The sequence below is a fragment of the Chenopodium album genome, chromosome 16, assembly GCF_948465745.1.
Source record: "Chenopodium album chromosome 16, dcCheAlbu1.1, whole genome shotgun sequence".
Taxonomy (NCBI): Eukaryota; Viridiplantae; Streptophyta; class Magnoliopsida; order Caryophyllales; family Amaranthaceae; genus Chenopodium; species Chenopodium album.
Genome location: NC_137849.1, coordinates 36,161,152 through 36,176,885, shown reverse-complemented (window position 1 = coordinate 36,176,885; position 15,734 = coordinate 36,161,152). Strand labels below are relative to the sequence as shown.

The window sequence follows — 15,734 nt, the reverse complement described above, 5'->3', positions numbered from 1 at the left end:
CTTTGTGCAACAAAGTTACTCGTTGTCCATATTTGTCGGTATCATACAATATAATGCTTTGTTAATAGGGCCAGGTGTTTTTATTATTTTTTTTTTACTATGGGTACAACCTATTAAAAAACAAATTAATCTAAAAATAAATTCAAATACCAAACATTTTGAATAATGACTATATGAAATAGTTTAATTTATAAAAAACATACTAAGAAAATGTGTAAATTATAAGATAATCCCACTTTGTCAACAAGGTACATGATCCTTTAAAAATTAAATAAAGTAACACTAATTACAGACTTAATTACATCGACCCCTTCTCAACACTGCTCATATATACCACCTTCAATAGTTGCGATCATCCATCTTTCATTGCTAGCCCATGTTTTTCCTATGTAAGTGAAACATAAGTTAGTAACATCAAAATAATTATTGAAAGCATCCGAAATTTTAGTATATAAATCATGCAATCATTTTCACAAATACAAACTTCATATAAACTTTATTACACAAAAGTATTAAAATTGCTGCATCCAAAAATATATACTAGTTATTTTCACCTTGCGGATGAGGATATATCAAAGGGGATGCAATAAGAATTTACATTTCCTTTCGAAAGAGTAATATACCTTTGTCCTACAAAATTTGAGACTCAGCATACCTCAGAAAAATTCATTCCAAATGATGAAGCATACCTCACAAAAATTCATTGATGATGAACACGGGCCTCCACCCAATGCTTGCCTAAAAAATCCACAAGCTTTTTACCTAAATCTAGAATTCTACACTCAAAATGTATACTACTAAGTTGCCTAATGTATAGGGACAGATTTCTTCCGTGCCAATTAACCTGGATTCCAAACCATATGGACTCTAGAAGACAGCAAACCAACATCGCACATAATCTACAAAATTTTCACAATCCTTGCCATGACCACCTTCATTTGTTTCCATATACTAACAGAATTCACTCCTTTCTGCATCATAGATAGCCAGGGATTTCGAAAACGTTAAGCAAGCTTATTGCATCAATACAATAACAATTACCAACTTACTTCTGCATCAAAATTCACTATCTCCTTCATTATCCCGTCTACATCAATGGGAGATATGCCCCACCGTGCCCTTTTCTCAGCACAAGTGGTCCAGCATTGTCAGGAACCTTGTCTAATGTCTTGATACATGCATCAACCACATCGATAAACCCAGTTGTAATGGAAGCCATCTGCAAACGGAACCTCAAATCTCTTGTTCTTTTTAGCAAACAGCGAAATGACCTCCCTAAATACTTGGCCCATTCAGCCGGTAAACCTCCTCATGTGAGCTAGACTGAAAAATGGGACTGGTCTACCCTTGCTACCAGGATGAAAGGAAATGTTCATCATCAGCCTTATCTGATGAGGATGATGGTTACAAGAGAAGACGCATAAGGCAAAGTCCGCACAGAAGAGATGGCAGAGAGATGCAAGAAGAAAGAAGAACCTGTCAAGATTCTCGTTTTGATATATCAAAGGGGAGCACTAATGGTCAGGGATATGTTGCTAGCATAAAGAGAAGCTCAAAAAAGAGGGCAAGAGAGAGATTTTTTACAGACCAAGACAACAAAAGTAGAAAAGTTGATGCTACTTCTTCCAAAGGCGAGACTGCAGAGGGAGGAGTAAGTGACAGATACCATAAACACAAGAATAGAAGCTCAAGTAGGCATAACGGAGTTGCAGAGTCAGCTCGTGAATGTCGCCACAATAAAGTTGACAGATTCGATGTGGGAAAGAGTCCTTATAGAGAAAAGAATCACGATGAATTTCATAGGTATAAAGATAAACGTGTCACTGCAAAGAAAAATGAGGCAGCCTCCTTAAATTATAACTCTTGTGGTGATAGTCAGGACAATAAGGAAGATGAACATAGTCGTGGTAAGGAAAAATCAAGGACGACGAAAGATGAAGCAGAATCAACCAGTAGTGCTTCTCAATGTTCTAATGATAGTAGGCTTGTAAAGGTCGAAAAGAGGCAACAAAAGAAAAGAAGCAAAAGTTCGAGGTTTAAGGATAAGACACGTGCTAAAAAGGATGTAAGAAAAAACTCAAGGCTACAAAAATAGACAGGCTCTACAGAGATAGAGAGTGATGGGGATGATGATAGACACCATAGACATAGTATACAAGGACTAGGTCCAATTCCAAGATATAGTCAGATCTTGCAGATACAAATAAAAATATGTCACAACAGTCAGCACCTGAAAGAGACCACAAAAGGCCTGATGAAGAACGTATGTTACAGGTTTATAGAAGTGCATTCTATTTGACTGCATACTCCATCCAAATATTCAGTATTGTTTCTTCATAAACTTCATAAAAAGCTAATAGACACTACCAAGAACCATAACAGCAACAACACGCAGCAACATATTATTTTGATAATAACTAAAAATATATATCTCAAATAGAAGATGAGAAAGTGTCATACCTAAGTTGTTCAAACATTTTCATCATATCATCTCTGAGCTTCTTTTCACGTTTCTGAGCTTCTATGTTGATTCTAGATACAGTCGCTTTAAGCTCATCATTTGATGCTATAAGCTCTTCATTGAGGTTCTAAACTCTTCATTAGATTCCTTCAGGGATTCAATCTGAGATACAAGTACACCCTCACGTGTTGTGGAATCCTCTTTTAATTGTTGAATCTCAGCCGATAATTCCACTCTAACTTTGTTAGTTTCTTCTTCAACTTTTCTTTTCTTAGGTGGACGAGCTCCAGGACCAAGTCCCTTGACATATCCAGACTTTGGTTTGAAAACCTCCATGTATGCTGCTTTGACACTTGGTGTATCTTCACCATGCTCTTCCACTTCTTTTTCATGAAGGTTTCTAAGCGCTTCATAGTCTTTTTCAGCATTAGGTTCAAATCCCTTGTCTTTATGCCTAGCATATTAATTCAGGCATAACAATAAACAACTCAATTCAATAATTTATAAAATTAAAAAAACTTATATAAAACGATACTAAAAAAAACCACCAAGGGACTATTGAGTACTTTTTAGTTTTCTCAAATAAGGTGATGTACAGAGGATCCTGTTGAGTTTCAAGAGGATTATCTGATGATCCTTCATGTTCTTGACTACCTTGAGTTTGTTGCACATTCATCTGCATTTATGATAAGCAATGCCAAATTATACAATGAAATGTGATCAGTGCTCAAATAATAGTTACAGTCCAAAAGCTAGCAGAACTAATCTACCATGAAATTATTCATTTGCCTTTAAGCATAAATTATTTTATAAACATGCACTACTTTAAAAAATTTATTATATAAATCATTGCAAAAATATAAAAGCCGTACCAATTCATAGAAAATTCTTGCGGTAGACCTTGCACCATTAACAGGAGTTTCAGTTTGCTTAAGCTTATTTTCCGTGTTAACTTTACTAATACGCTACAAGCCATAAAAAAACAAGGCACTATCAGATTATTATAATATAAATTCAACTAATGGTCAGGTAAAAAAAAGAGTCAGAGGGAATTTTACCTTTTGCTTTTCATCATTCCAATACTCACATACTAGCCATGTCCATTGGTTAGCATCAATATTATCTGGTCTGCTGTTTATAGCATCTGCAATAGACATGTTTCTAAAGTATTGCTCTTTAAGCCTGAATCTCCAATGTTTATACAACATGGAGCACTGAAAGCTCAACGCATCAGTAACATCAGCACCAACAACTTTATCTAAATCATAATAAATATGCATCCATGCTAAACACATTCAGACATTTTTAATGGTCTCAAATACTTAAAAACTTACCCGAATCTTTTTATACAACCTCTCTTTTGCACCTAAATCCATCTTAGCCCAATTCCTGTCATGAATAAAGTAAATTTAAAGTCATGAAAATTAACTTTAGCAGCATATATTCAAAAAACTTATAAGTTATAGCACATACAATGACTTGAGGGGACAAAATTCTTTCACCCAATTGCTACAATCACATATGAATTCATCTGCCTTTTCACCAACCACCCGTCGAAGCTCATCCAAGAAATTTATTTTAATCTTTTCTTCAGAATTAGGATTCCACATCTTAGTAACATATTTCTTACACCTAGTTGGCCCACGCCTCTTACGATCAGGAAACTTTAGTCGATGTTCAGCTTGTTCAAGCCTTCGTTTCTCCTAATATGTCAATCTTTGCTCTGTGGACTGATCACTAGTTGATGCTTCTGCATCATGCTGCTGCTCCTAATTCGGTTGTTGTTGCTGCCCCACAATCTGCTGTTGTTGCTGCTGATGCACATTCTGCTGTTGTTGCTGCTGGACAGTTTGTTGTTGCTGCCACACAATCTGCTGTTGTTGCTGCTGATGCACATTCTGCTGTTGTTGCTGCTGGATAGTTTGTTGTTGCTGTTCTGCATTCTGTTGTTGTTGCTACTATGTATTCTGTTGTTGTTGCTCTGCATTCTAATGTTGTTGCACATTGTGCACATGCTGCCTTGTATTTGACGTTTGCCTTGTCTTACGCAACTGCGATGCATCCCGCTGCACTTGCTCAATTGCCATTTTCCTATAATAATTTCTTGTGCATGATATTAGTGATATTCAAATAAGCATAAAAGCAACATAAAATTATGAAAAACTAAACTTCATCAAATCCAATCTATGTAAAGCAACATATAAATGAAGACTCAACAAATTAGCAGTTGCATTGCAATGGAGGGAAGACCCCAAACAAGAGAAAACAAAACAAGAAAAGCAAACAAATTGAAAAAAGAAAGCTGTTACAAAACAAAAAAACTAACTATGGGGAATATTTCAAGCATTACCCCAAACTTAAACCCCACTGTGATCATACACTTAAGTATGGTGGCGTCCAAAGGGAAGGAAGCTAGAGCAAAAGAGTCGCCAACAAGTTTTAGGAACTTGTAAACCGTTCACAGGGTAAAGGTTACACCCCTTAACAATCCATGAGATCGTCAACTATGACTGGTGTTCGGGGATGAAGGTACAAATCCAACCTAAAAGAGATTGAACCTGCCTTAAAAATAGGCCTTTACTTTATTCTGCTCGTATTCTATGCGCTTTCTGACTAACATACAACCATTAGGTTTACCCTAAACCTTTTTAATCTATGTTGGTTGAATTTAATGCACAAGCAAAACTATTATTGGCGATCACTTGAATTATGATCATATTAGCCCTAAACAAGATTATTAATTATCTTATTAAGCGTGATTACAAGTACAAATTCCCTTTAAACATGCATAAAAGGTGTGATCAAGCAACAACAATAAATATATATCAAGCAACATAATAATCATAAATCATAATAATTATCATAATAACAATCATAATTAAAATAATCATGTTAAAGCATAATATTAATAGCAAGATCCTAGGCATGATACTAACAAGATTAATAACAAATCCTAGCATGTCACTAAGCAATAAAAATCAAAGCTTTATTCCTAACATGATACTAACATGATATTGATATGATATTAGAAAAGAAAATAGGAAGCATCCTAGAAATCATAATTGATATAAGCAAATCACCCTAAATATCATACTAAGGAAAGCATCCTAACATGATATTAGGAACCAAAATAACAATCTTAACATGATTTCTATATCATAAGATCAATTAAACAATTAAAGTACTTACTTGGATGCCCCGTACCTCTTTCTAATAACAAAATACACACGTTAGTAACTTCAAGGAAAATAATAAATCAAACAATTAAATTAAATAATGGAAATAGAGATTTGGGACCAAACCCTCAGAAATATTAAACCTTTCACGTCTAGGGCGAAGGCAACTTCGAACTTGGCTAGGTGTGTCTAGATCTTGTGAATGCGGAATTTTGTTTGTGAAAAAGGTTGGTTTAGAAAGAGAGAGAGAGTATCAAGAAATTCTTGATGAGACTTGGTAATATTTTTGATGATTGAAAACGAAGGTTTAAGAACCCTATTTATAATGAAACACAGTCCGGAATATGATAGAAAAAGAATCAGAGTTCGAAAAGGAATAAAACACGACGTTGTCGCCGCGCGACAGAGCCTGTCGCCATGTAGACAATTTTTCCACACGTTTTCATATTTTGATAAAATTAAGTGTACGTGGGGTAAAACTGTGATTTCATTAAAAACACTTCTTTTATCCTAAATAAAACTCATAAAACTCATTTATCAATGCTAATCACATTAGGATTCAAAAGAACCTCCTAAGAAATTCTAGAAGACTATAATGAATCCTAATTGCATTAGGAATGATAAATCGTAATGGGCCCTCCTCTAGATCATTAGGCCGCATATAAAATGTCAAACCGGGCCCAGTTTAGTATTTTGGCCATAACTTCCTCATTGTTCATCGGAATTGGGCTTATAATATATCGTTGGAAAGATCTTTTCGAGCCCAATCCAACTACACTGTTATTGGACCCTTGCCATGGACCAAACTAAACTGGATTGGCTGTTTTCATAAAATAGGTTTTCGAAATAGAGAAAAAGAAAAGAATAAAAAACTCACCGCAACACTAGACTTTCCACACTTTCACTTCATTCGATTATGATTCGACGTGAAAAGTATTCATCACTGGGTTTGGTTTTGGGGAGACACTTTTGGGTGTCTACACTAACACAAAGAACAGACTAAAAGAAAAACTTGAGCTAGTTTATGTCAAGTGATTAACTTGTCACCATATGAGCTAAAAACCACTAATGCATAAAAATAGTTTTGCAAATTACTAACTAAGAGCAACAAAGATTTGATTATAGATTGTAGTAGAGCCTAAATTGCAACATTCTCCGCGGGTGTTACTGCAATGATACCAATACAATATATTTATTAATAAAGAAAAAATGATTTAAGTGACTCATTTACTTCATTTTAGTTTAGAAAACATCAATTACCAAAAACTAAGAAGGTGAATCTGTAGAACTATCGTTGTCAAATTCTACATCCTCAAGATCCTCATCTATCTCATGCACGCTAGAGCTTGTATCAAGATCGTCTTCATCACCCTCTTCACTTTCCTCTTCTTGCTCATCATCATTATCGGTGTCAACACTGTTATTAGTACATTCTAAGATGACCTCTGCATCAACCAACTCCGGTTCAACATCATCTCTTACCATATTGATTTCCTCATCACTAAGTGCAGTGAACTCTTCAAGGTTAGTTGCTCCTTCTTCCACAATATTCCATGGATCTTCATTTTGTTCAGTGTCTTCATCATTAGGGAAATCAAAAAAGTTACGTGGCTTAACTTTAATTACATATTTCCAATGTCGCTCATCATGAGATGAGATAAAGAAAACTTATTCAATCTGAAAAGCTAATGCAAAAGGTTCATTTGTTTGCAATGTACGAGAAACATTGACAAGCGTAGACCCAAATTTGTCATTTTTAATCCCTCTTCCGTCGCTGAATACATCAAACCACTTACACCTAAACAATACCACCTTAGGACTTGTTCGGTTTTCTAAGGCATCATACTCTAGAACAATAACTTCATCTAAAGTCCCGTAAAAGTCCTTCCCTCCACTCTCTGCATCCCCTAATACAATAACGCCACTATTTTGGGTTTTTCGATGTCTTTGACGCTTTTTATTGTGAAATCTAAACCCATTAATAACATATCCATCAAAAGTTACAACACGCTTCATTGGCCCTCGTGCCAAGCACAATAATTCTTCTTCTCAAAGTTGTATAATCTAATAATTTTCAATATAAATAAAAATAAAAAATGAATATATGTGCAGAATTTAATGTATATATATATATATAGGAATAAAGCACTATCTTACTTTATTCTCAAACCACTTGCAGAATTCAACATCTCGATGGCCTATGTCATTCTCATACTCACTACCAAAAAAAAAAATTGTTTAGCAACATTTAGTCCGTATAATAATATAATTATAATTTTACATACTTACTCAAAAAAAGGTTGTGCTTCTTCACAATTCCGCAAAACATACAATTGAGCTTTTCTCCAATCTTCAATACTCAATTGCTTTAAATTTGGCTTCCCCAATAGCTTGACGGTGTTATAAAACACCAAAAGACTATGAAGTTGTGGATAGTTCATATCCTCATTTCGATCTAAACGATTGAATTGTGTCTCAATCTTAGAGAGATATCTAGCACAAAATGCTAGTAATTCCTTCTGAATATACCCTTCGGCAATTAATCCTTCAGGATGCGCTTTGTTCCGTACAAATGATTTAAATGTCCGCATTGATCTAATAATAAAGACTAGAATAAGTGTAATAAAATTCACTTTATATTTAGATATTTAGACATACAATAAATTAAACTTACCTTTCAAATCAATACATCCAGCGATAATGCACAGGTCCAGCCAATTTTGCTTCTGTAGCTAAGTGTATGGGAAGATGAATCATCACATCAAAGAAAGCCGGAACAAAGATACGTTCTAGCTTGCATAATGTGATTGCTATATTTGCTTCCATTCGTTCCAAGTCGGCTACTTTTAAGGTCTTAGCGCAAAGCTGCTTAAAAAACAAACTAAGCTCTCTTAAAGGTTCTAAAACTTTTTCATCTAGGACACCTTGAAAGGTCGGGGTAAGCAAATCTTGCATGTCAATCAATCAATCAATCAAAGCCTTAATCCCAAAAGTGGGGTCGGCTAACATGAACCAAATTTGATTATTCCGTGTAGTCATCAACATAAATCTTTCTCCTCCATCCCTTACGATCCAAAACTTCATCCTCACGTAAATCCATGCACTTCATATCCTTCCTCACTCCTTCCAACCAAGTCATCTTTGGTCTCCCTCTTCCTCGTTTAATCCCTCCATGGTCCCACTCTTCCACTCTTCGCACCGGTGCACCCTCGGGTCTCCGTCTTACATGTCCAAACCAACGCAGACGATTTTCCCTTAATTTATCTACAATGCCCGCCACACCTACTTTCTTGCGAATAACCTCATTTCTGATTCTATCTCTTAAAGTGTTTCCACACATCCACCTTAACATGCGCATTTCCGTAACCTCCATCTTTTTAATATGCTCTTTCTTAGAAGCCCAACATTCTGTACCATAGAGCAACACTGGTCTTATGGCAGTCCTGTAGAATTTTCCCTTCAACTTTAAGGGAATGCTGCGGTCGCATAACACTCCCGTGGCCGCTCTCCATTTAAGCCACCCTGACTTAATCCTGTGGGTCACGTCTTGATCAATGTCACCATTCTTCTGGATGATCGACCCTAGGTACTTAAAACATTCACTCATGGTCAAATCCTTTCCATCCAAACTCACCACTTCATTGCTTGTCCCCCTCTGAGTGCCAAAACGACATACCAAATATTCAGTCTTACTCCGACTTAGCTTAAACCCTCTAGATTCCAACCTTTGCCTCCATTGCTCCAACTTGACATTAACCCCATCCTTAGTCTCATCCACCAAAACGATATCATCTGCGAACAGCATACACCATGGAACCTCATCTTGAATTGGTCTAGTTAATTCATCTAGAACCGTTGCAAAAAGAAAAGGGCTTAATGCAGACCCTTGATGCAATCCGATTGTAATAGGGAAATCTTTTGTCAACCCTCCGCATGTCCTCACATTTGTTGACACATCCCGATACATATCCTTAACTAGGTCTACATACCTTCGTGGGATACCTTTCTTCAACATTGCCCACCAAAGTACCTCTCTTGGCACCTTGTCATATGCCTTCTCTAAATCAATAAAGACCATATGAAGATCTTTCTTCTTTACCCTATAAAACTCCATCATTTGTCTTATCAAATGGATTGCCTCCATAGTAGATCTCCCAGGCATAAAACCAAATTGGTTATCTGAAATGCTTGTGCATGCCCTCAACCTTTGTTCAATCACCCTTTCCCACAACTTCATAGTATGGCTCATAAGCTTAATTCCTCGATAGTTAGAACAATCTTGAGCGTCTCCTTTGTTTTTATAAACCGGGACCAAGGTGCTCTTCCTCCAATCTTGTGGGATCCTTGTAGCCGTCCATATCTTGTTGAAAAGGTTTGTTAACCAATCAATACCAATCTTACCCAAACACCTCCACACCTCTATCGGTACCCCATCAGGGCCAACCGCCTTCTTAGGTTTCATCTTCCTCAGTGCAATCTCCACCTCTACTCTCCTAATCCTTCGCACATACTCCATGTTGATTTCTTCATCACTCATAGAGGTATCTCCTATCACAACTCCATTACTTCCATTAAATAATTCATCGAAGTACCCCTTCCACCTGTCCTTGATGCCCTCCTCTTGCACTAGGACCATTTGGTTCTTATCTTTGACACACTTCACCATGCCAATATCCTTCCTTGCCTCTTGTCTTCTCTTTGCCATCTTATAAATGATCCTTTCTCCCTCCTTGGAATCAAGCTTTTCATAAACCTCCTGATATGCCTTTTCTTTTGCTTGGCGAACAGCTGCCTTTGCCTTACTCTTAGCCTCCTTATACGCTGCAAAGGTTTCATCACTCCTACATTTTCCTAAGGCTTGATAGCATTCCCTTTTTTGCTTAATTACTGCTTTCACCTCTTCATTCCACCACGAAGTATCTCTCTGTACCGAAGTTCTTCCCCTTACTTCCCCTAAGACCTCTTTGGCCACTCTTAGGAAACAGTTCTTCATTCGTAACCAGGTCATGTCCGGATCCACCTCTCCATCCCAATCCGCTTCTTCAATTACCTTTTCTGTAAAAACCTTAGCTTTTGCATCCCTTAGGGTCCACCATCTTATCCTTGGTTCTTCTTGTCTAACTTTTTTCTTCGCCTTCTCTTTCAGACGAATAGTCATTAAGCAAATCTTGCATGAAAACATGAAAATAATGAGTTTTCATTCCTATGATTTTTCCATCTTGCAAAGAAGCACATCGAGAAATGTTAGATGAATAACCATCGAGGAATGCTAATTTCGATAAAAATGTGACAACTTTCCTCCTTTCATGTAAGGTCAAGTTGAAAGGGGCTCGCGGTATTTGATACTTGTCCCTTACTTTTTTCAGTCGAAGATCATCGTGCATTTTCATGGCTTCTAAATCCAACCGAGCATTTACAGAGTCTTTGTTCTTTCCAGGTAAGTCATGCAATGTGCCTAATATATTTTCACAAACGTTTTTTTCCACATGCATCACATCCAAGTTATGTCGAACTAACAGATGTCTCCAATAAGGCAATTGAAAAAAAACGCTAATCTTTTTCCACTAGTGAACAATATATCTTTCACCTCTTTTTCGTTTCCCTTTATTATCTTTACCAAATTCCACATTAGGGTATCCATGTAGCTGATCCAAAGCATCATTCCCTGATAATGGATTAGGTGGTGCGCGCCTTTCAACTTTCTTACTAAAGAACCTCTTATTAAGTCTCCACTTATGATCTGGTTCTAAAAAAACACGATGACACATATAACACCATTTGTGGCCATGTTTCAACCATTCGGAATTTGTGTCTTTGTGGCAATTAGGGCAAGCCTTCGCCCCTTTAGTGCTCCAGCTAGACAAATTGGCATATGCTGGGAAATCACTAATTGTCCACATTAACACTGCTCGCATATTAAATGTCTCCTTACTGTGGGCATCAAAAGTTTGTACCCCACTCTCCCATAATTCCTTCAACTCATCTATCAAAGGTTGCAAAAAAACATCTATGTCATTACCAGGAGATTTAGGGCCGGGAATTAATAATGACAACATCATGTTGTCACTTTTCATGCACATCCAAGGAGGTAAATTATAAGTCACTAACATAACAGGCCATATGCTATATCTGCTACTCATGTTCGCCCTAGGATTGAACCCATCACTAGCTAAAGCCAAGCGTACATTACGTGCATCTGCAGCAAATTCGGGATATAGCTCATCTAAAGACTTCCACGATTTTGAATCTCTTGGGTGTCTCATAATACCGTCGTCATTGTCACCAGCATGTTCTTTATTATGCCACCACACGTGCATTGCTAGCTTGGAGCACATGAACATCCTTTGAAGCCTTGGAATAAGTGGAAAATGGCGTAAGACTAATTGAGATACTCGTGTTTTTCTATGGACACCCTCATCTTCATCTGAATTCTCATCATCTTGAGAAATATCCTGCTTCCATCTAGGTGCTGAACACTTAGGACATTTAACTTCATTTGCAAATTCCTTTCTAAATAAAACACAATGGTTGACACATGCATCAATCTTAACATAGTCTAACCCTAGCGCTTTGGTATATTTTTTTGCGTCATAAGAGCTTGAAGGCAAATTGTTATCATAATTAAACGCCCTATGCAATGCGTTCAATAACATTGAAAAAGACTTATCACTCCACTTGTTGCTAACTTTAATGAGCAACAATGACATAATAAACTCCAATCTCTTAAATGTTTTACATCTCGGATACAAGTCAGCCTCCATATCCTCTATTAATTCTTGGAGCAACATAGGAGTTTCACTAGTGCCACTACTTGATCCTATATATGTGGTTCTTTCATTTTCATTGATAAATGTAGAGTTTATAGAATTCCACGCGGTATTCGCATCGAAAACAAATGGAGCCATGTCATCAAAAGGATGATCCGGACTCTCATTATCTGAAACCTCTCCTACATACCCTTGATCTTTATTTTTATCAATTTGCTCTACACTTTCTCCGTGACTCAACCATGGGTTGTAACTACGATAAATGCCATATACTAGCAAATGACATTGCATATTTTTACGATTTTGTGACATAACCAATCTACAGTTAAGACAAGGACATTTCAACATTGTTTCGCCACTTTTTCCCCTAAAAGCAAACTGTAGAAATTCATTAACACCCATTATGTACTCCTTTTTTTGTCTATCCTTTACACCATTATGATTCATCCAACTTCGATCCATATTCATTCTTACAAACAATAATGAAAAAAAAACATTAGCGACAAAAAAATGATCACATTAGATAGTTTAGCTATTAACCGTGTGAACAAGAAAATCTTACATCATCAGATTCATCATAAAAACAAACATACCAAAACAAGTGATGAAAAATTTGTAGGTTTTAATTATTTATATAATAGGAACTTCAAGTGAAACTTGAAACTTTATTACTTGCATTATTTATGTTGGTCTGTTAAAGTTTAGACTTTAGACTAACTAATACTAAATCTTATGGAATGATGACGTGCCAATTTAATTGTTTCTTAAGGCATTTCTAATTGAATATTATAATTTTGGTTTAGTGCCTAGTATAAAGATGTCTGAATTAAAGGGAAATAGATCTTTTGAACCCTCTAGATGTAAGATACCTAATTATCAATGCAAATATTAATATGGTTTTTAAGTTATAGTTTTAACTGGAATGAGATTGATATAGTTTAAAGATTCTTAACAGGCAGCAGCTCAATTTTTAGGCAAAGACAGCTCAATTACATCAATCTCATTCCATTTTTATGTATCAAAATTTAGGTAGATTATTACAATGTACACCAGCTTTATCTTTCATAGAAGATCAAAACAGGACAAATGGTGCAAATCAACAGAAACAAATTCATGAAAATACATTAACTAAACATTTGTGCCTTGCAAATTTTAGAGTTCAAAAAAGAAACAGAAGCTCTTTTGGGTATATGGCATATATATGGCAATCATAGCATGTCCATTGATTAATTTCAATTCACTCTAGTTGACAAATAAATTATTGAGTGTGCAGGTAGTCAAGCCATCCATCTTTTCTTTTAATACTTTAAATTAGACCCACTGTACGAGAAAAATTCCAAGATATTAAGTCAGGTCTAGAAATTTCGAGGGTCGACCCATAAGCAACTCTTTCAAAATTTTAGACAAAACGACATATTTCCAGAGCATACAACATATATGATTGTATCAATTACAGTGAGATTGTCACAACCACTTAGGATCCAACAGAATGAATATTATCTATGCAAATATTAATCTGATTATGTCAAATACATGTAATGATAATTTAAAGTATTTCCTAGATACAAAGTATAATCAATCAACTAAAATTGCAAGAAATTTTCAATAAAAATCACAATAAAATTGTAAATAAAACAACAGTATAATTTAGTACAAAATTAGCAAGAAACTAAACATATCTGAACCAAAAACACAGAATCGCAACAAAATTGAAAGAAAATAAACAACGAACCAAAACCATTGTTAACAGGATTCATTGATTAATCAATCGACTCCAATAAAAACGCTCAAATTTTGAATAATTCGACAAATAAAATGGGATTTCTACCTTGCATGTTAAATCAATCGACTCACATAGTAGATTATATCAATTCAAAGACCAAATTTCACCCAAAAATGTAAAAAAAAAAAATCAAATTTGTAGATGCGAATTACCTGAATAGATAATCTGTAGATGCGAGTGTAGTGTAAGATTTTGCGTGCCGCGTCGGAGAGAACCCAGACTTGATCGGAGCGGCTACCGAAAGAAAACCTGATTTGAGGAGAAGATTATGCAATTGGAGGTAGTGTACGAGGGTTTTGAGGAGAAGATGGAATTAGAGGTGAGGTGGGAGTTGAAAACCTAATTAAGAGTTCATTAGTTTGGGAAAAACCGCGAGAGAACCCTATACTACTTTGTATACGTGGGAAATTTACAAAATAAAAATTAAAATTTCCGCCTTTTTTAAGTTTTGGGCGACGGTAGAATTAAATTATTTCGTCGTCGTTATTAAATTTGGGCAATGAAAATCAAATTGGTAGCCTATATTGTAGACACCCAAATGTGTCTCCCCAAAACCAAACCCAGTGATGAGTACCTTTTGCGTCGAATGATTATCGAACGAGGTAAAGGTGTAAAAGGTCAAGTGTTGCGGTTAGTTTTATTAAAAATTCTTTCTTTCTGTTTTCGAAAATAACTCTATTTTATGAAAACAGCCAATCCAGTTTAGTTTGGTCCACGACAAGGGTCCAATAATAGTGTAGTTGGATGGGTCTTGCAAAGAGCTTTCCAACGATATATTATAAGCCCAATTCCGATGAATAATGAGGAAGTTATGGCCAAAATATTAAACTGGGCTCGGTTTGATCTTTTACATGCGGCCCAATGATCTAGGGGAGGGCCCAATGTTAATTATTACTCCTAAAGTTATTAGAATTAATGGTAGTTTTCTAGAATTCTCTAGAAGGTTCTTTTAAGTCCTAATAAAGTTAGAATTAATAATTATATTTTGATAAGTTTTATTTGGAATAAAATATTATTTTATGAAAAATACGATTTCAATTTTCATACGGACTTTACAAATCAATTGTGATTGGTAAGTGGACTCCGTGTTTGAAAGCGCGTAGGAATCCAGGCTGTCGCCAAACGACAGTCTTGTCGCCACGCGACAGAGCTTGTCGCCAAGGGACAAGGTCGGTTTTGCAGCGACAGAGTGGAGTTTTATTCCTTATCAAATTCTACCTATTTTCAGAATGTTTTCTTATAAATAGGGTCCTAAACCTCCGTTTTTAACAATTCACAATCATCAACCATCTACAATTCACAATCTACAATCATCAATTCTCTCTATGCTCTCATCTCTCTAGCTTTTCACAAACAAAATTCCGCATACACGAGATCTAGACACACCTAGCCAAGTCCGAAGTTGCCTTCGCCCTAGACGTGAAAGGTTATAATTTCTGAGGGTTTGGTCCCTAATCTCTATTTCAATTATTTAATTTAATTGTTTGATTTTATACTTTTCCTTGAAGTTACTAACGCGTGTATTTTGTTATTAGAAAAAGATACGA

The 15,734-nt window shown here is 35.9% G+C and overlaps 2 protein-coding genes across 5 annotated transcripts; both read right to left on the bottom strand.

Moving 5' to 3' along the window:
• Positions 1–200: 200 nt before the first annotated feature.
• On the bottom strand, positions 201–14,586 carry LOC145586423 (uncharacterized). 4 transcript variants are annotated; one of them, XR_014100940.1, is made up of 9 exons: positions 14,340–14,586; positions 5,651–5,671; positions 3,935–4,564; positions 3,796–3,850; positions 3,520–3,675; positions 3,334–3,426; positions 3,028–3,137; positions 2,461–2,915; positions 201–385 (listed from the first exon to the last, which is right to left on the bottom strand). XR_014100940.1 is itself a non-coding variant. In XM_081643263.1 (8 exons), the coding sequence occupies exons 3-8, from the start codon at positions 4,069–4,071 to the stop codon at positions 2,567–2,569; spliced, it is 900 nt and encodes a 299-aa protein (XP_081499389.1). In that variant the 5' UTR covers positions 4,072–4,552; positions 5,651–5,671; positions 14,340–14,586; the 3' UTR covers positions 2,460–2,566. The 4 variants fall into 4 exon arrangements, 1 of the variants encoding a protein (XP_081499389.1); XR_014100939.1 differs by having other exon boundaries at positions 3,935–4,552; XM_081643263.1 differs by lacking the exon at positions 201–385 and having other exon boundaries at positions 2,460–2,915; positions 3,935–4,552.
• LOC145584162 (uncharacterized) lies at positions 7,786–12,872 on the bottom strand. Its single transcript, XM_081641077.1, has 5 exons — positions 11,225–12,872; positions 10,995–11,092; positions 8,327–8,502; positions 7,969–8,232; positions 7,786–7,855 (listed from the first exon to the last, which is right to left on the bottom strand). The coding sequence occupies exons 1-5, from the start codon at positions 12,870–12,872 to the stop codon at positions 7,786–7,788; spliced, it is 2,256 nt and encodes a 751-aa protein (XP_081497203.1).
• Positions 14,587–15,734: the final 1,148 nt, after the last annotated feature.

Bases quoted from the DNA above. Each gene is read 5' to 3' on its own strand.
- LOC145584162 (XM_081641077.1), bottom strand. From the start codon at position 12,872: ATGAATATGGATCGAAGTTGGATGAATCATAATGGTGTAAAGGATAGA. The intron at 8,233-8,326 runs GTATTGATTTGA...CTTTATTATTAG, and splicing joins CCTGTGCATTATCGCTGGAT to ATCAATGCGGACATTTAAAT. The intron at 7,856-7,968 runs GTATGTTTTGCG...TTTTTTTGGTAG, and splicing joins GATTGGAGAAAAGCTCAATT to TGAGTATGAGAATGACATAG.
- LOC145586423 (XM_081643263.1), bottom strand. From the start codon at position 4,071: ATGTGGAATCCTAATTCTGAAGAAAAGATTAAAATAAATTTCTTGGAT. The intron at 3,676-3,795 runs GTAAGTTTTTAA...TTGAGCTTTCAG, and splicing joins GGTTGTATAAAAAGATTCGG to TGCTCCATGTTGTATAAACA. The intron at 2,916-3,027 runs GTACTCAATAGT...TTAATATGCTAG, and splicing joins TTATTTGAGAAAACTAAAAA to GCATAAAGACAAGGGATTTG.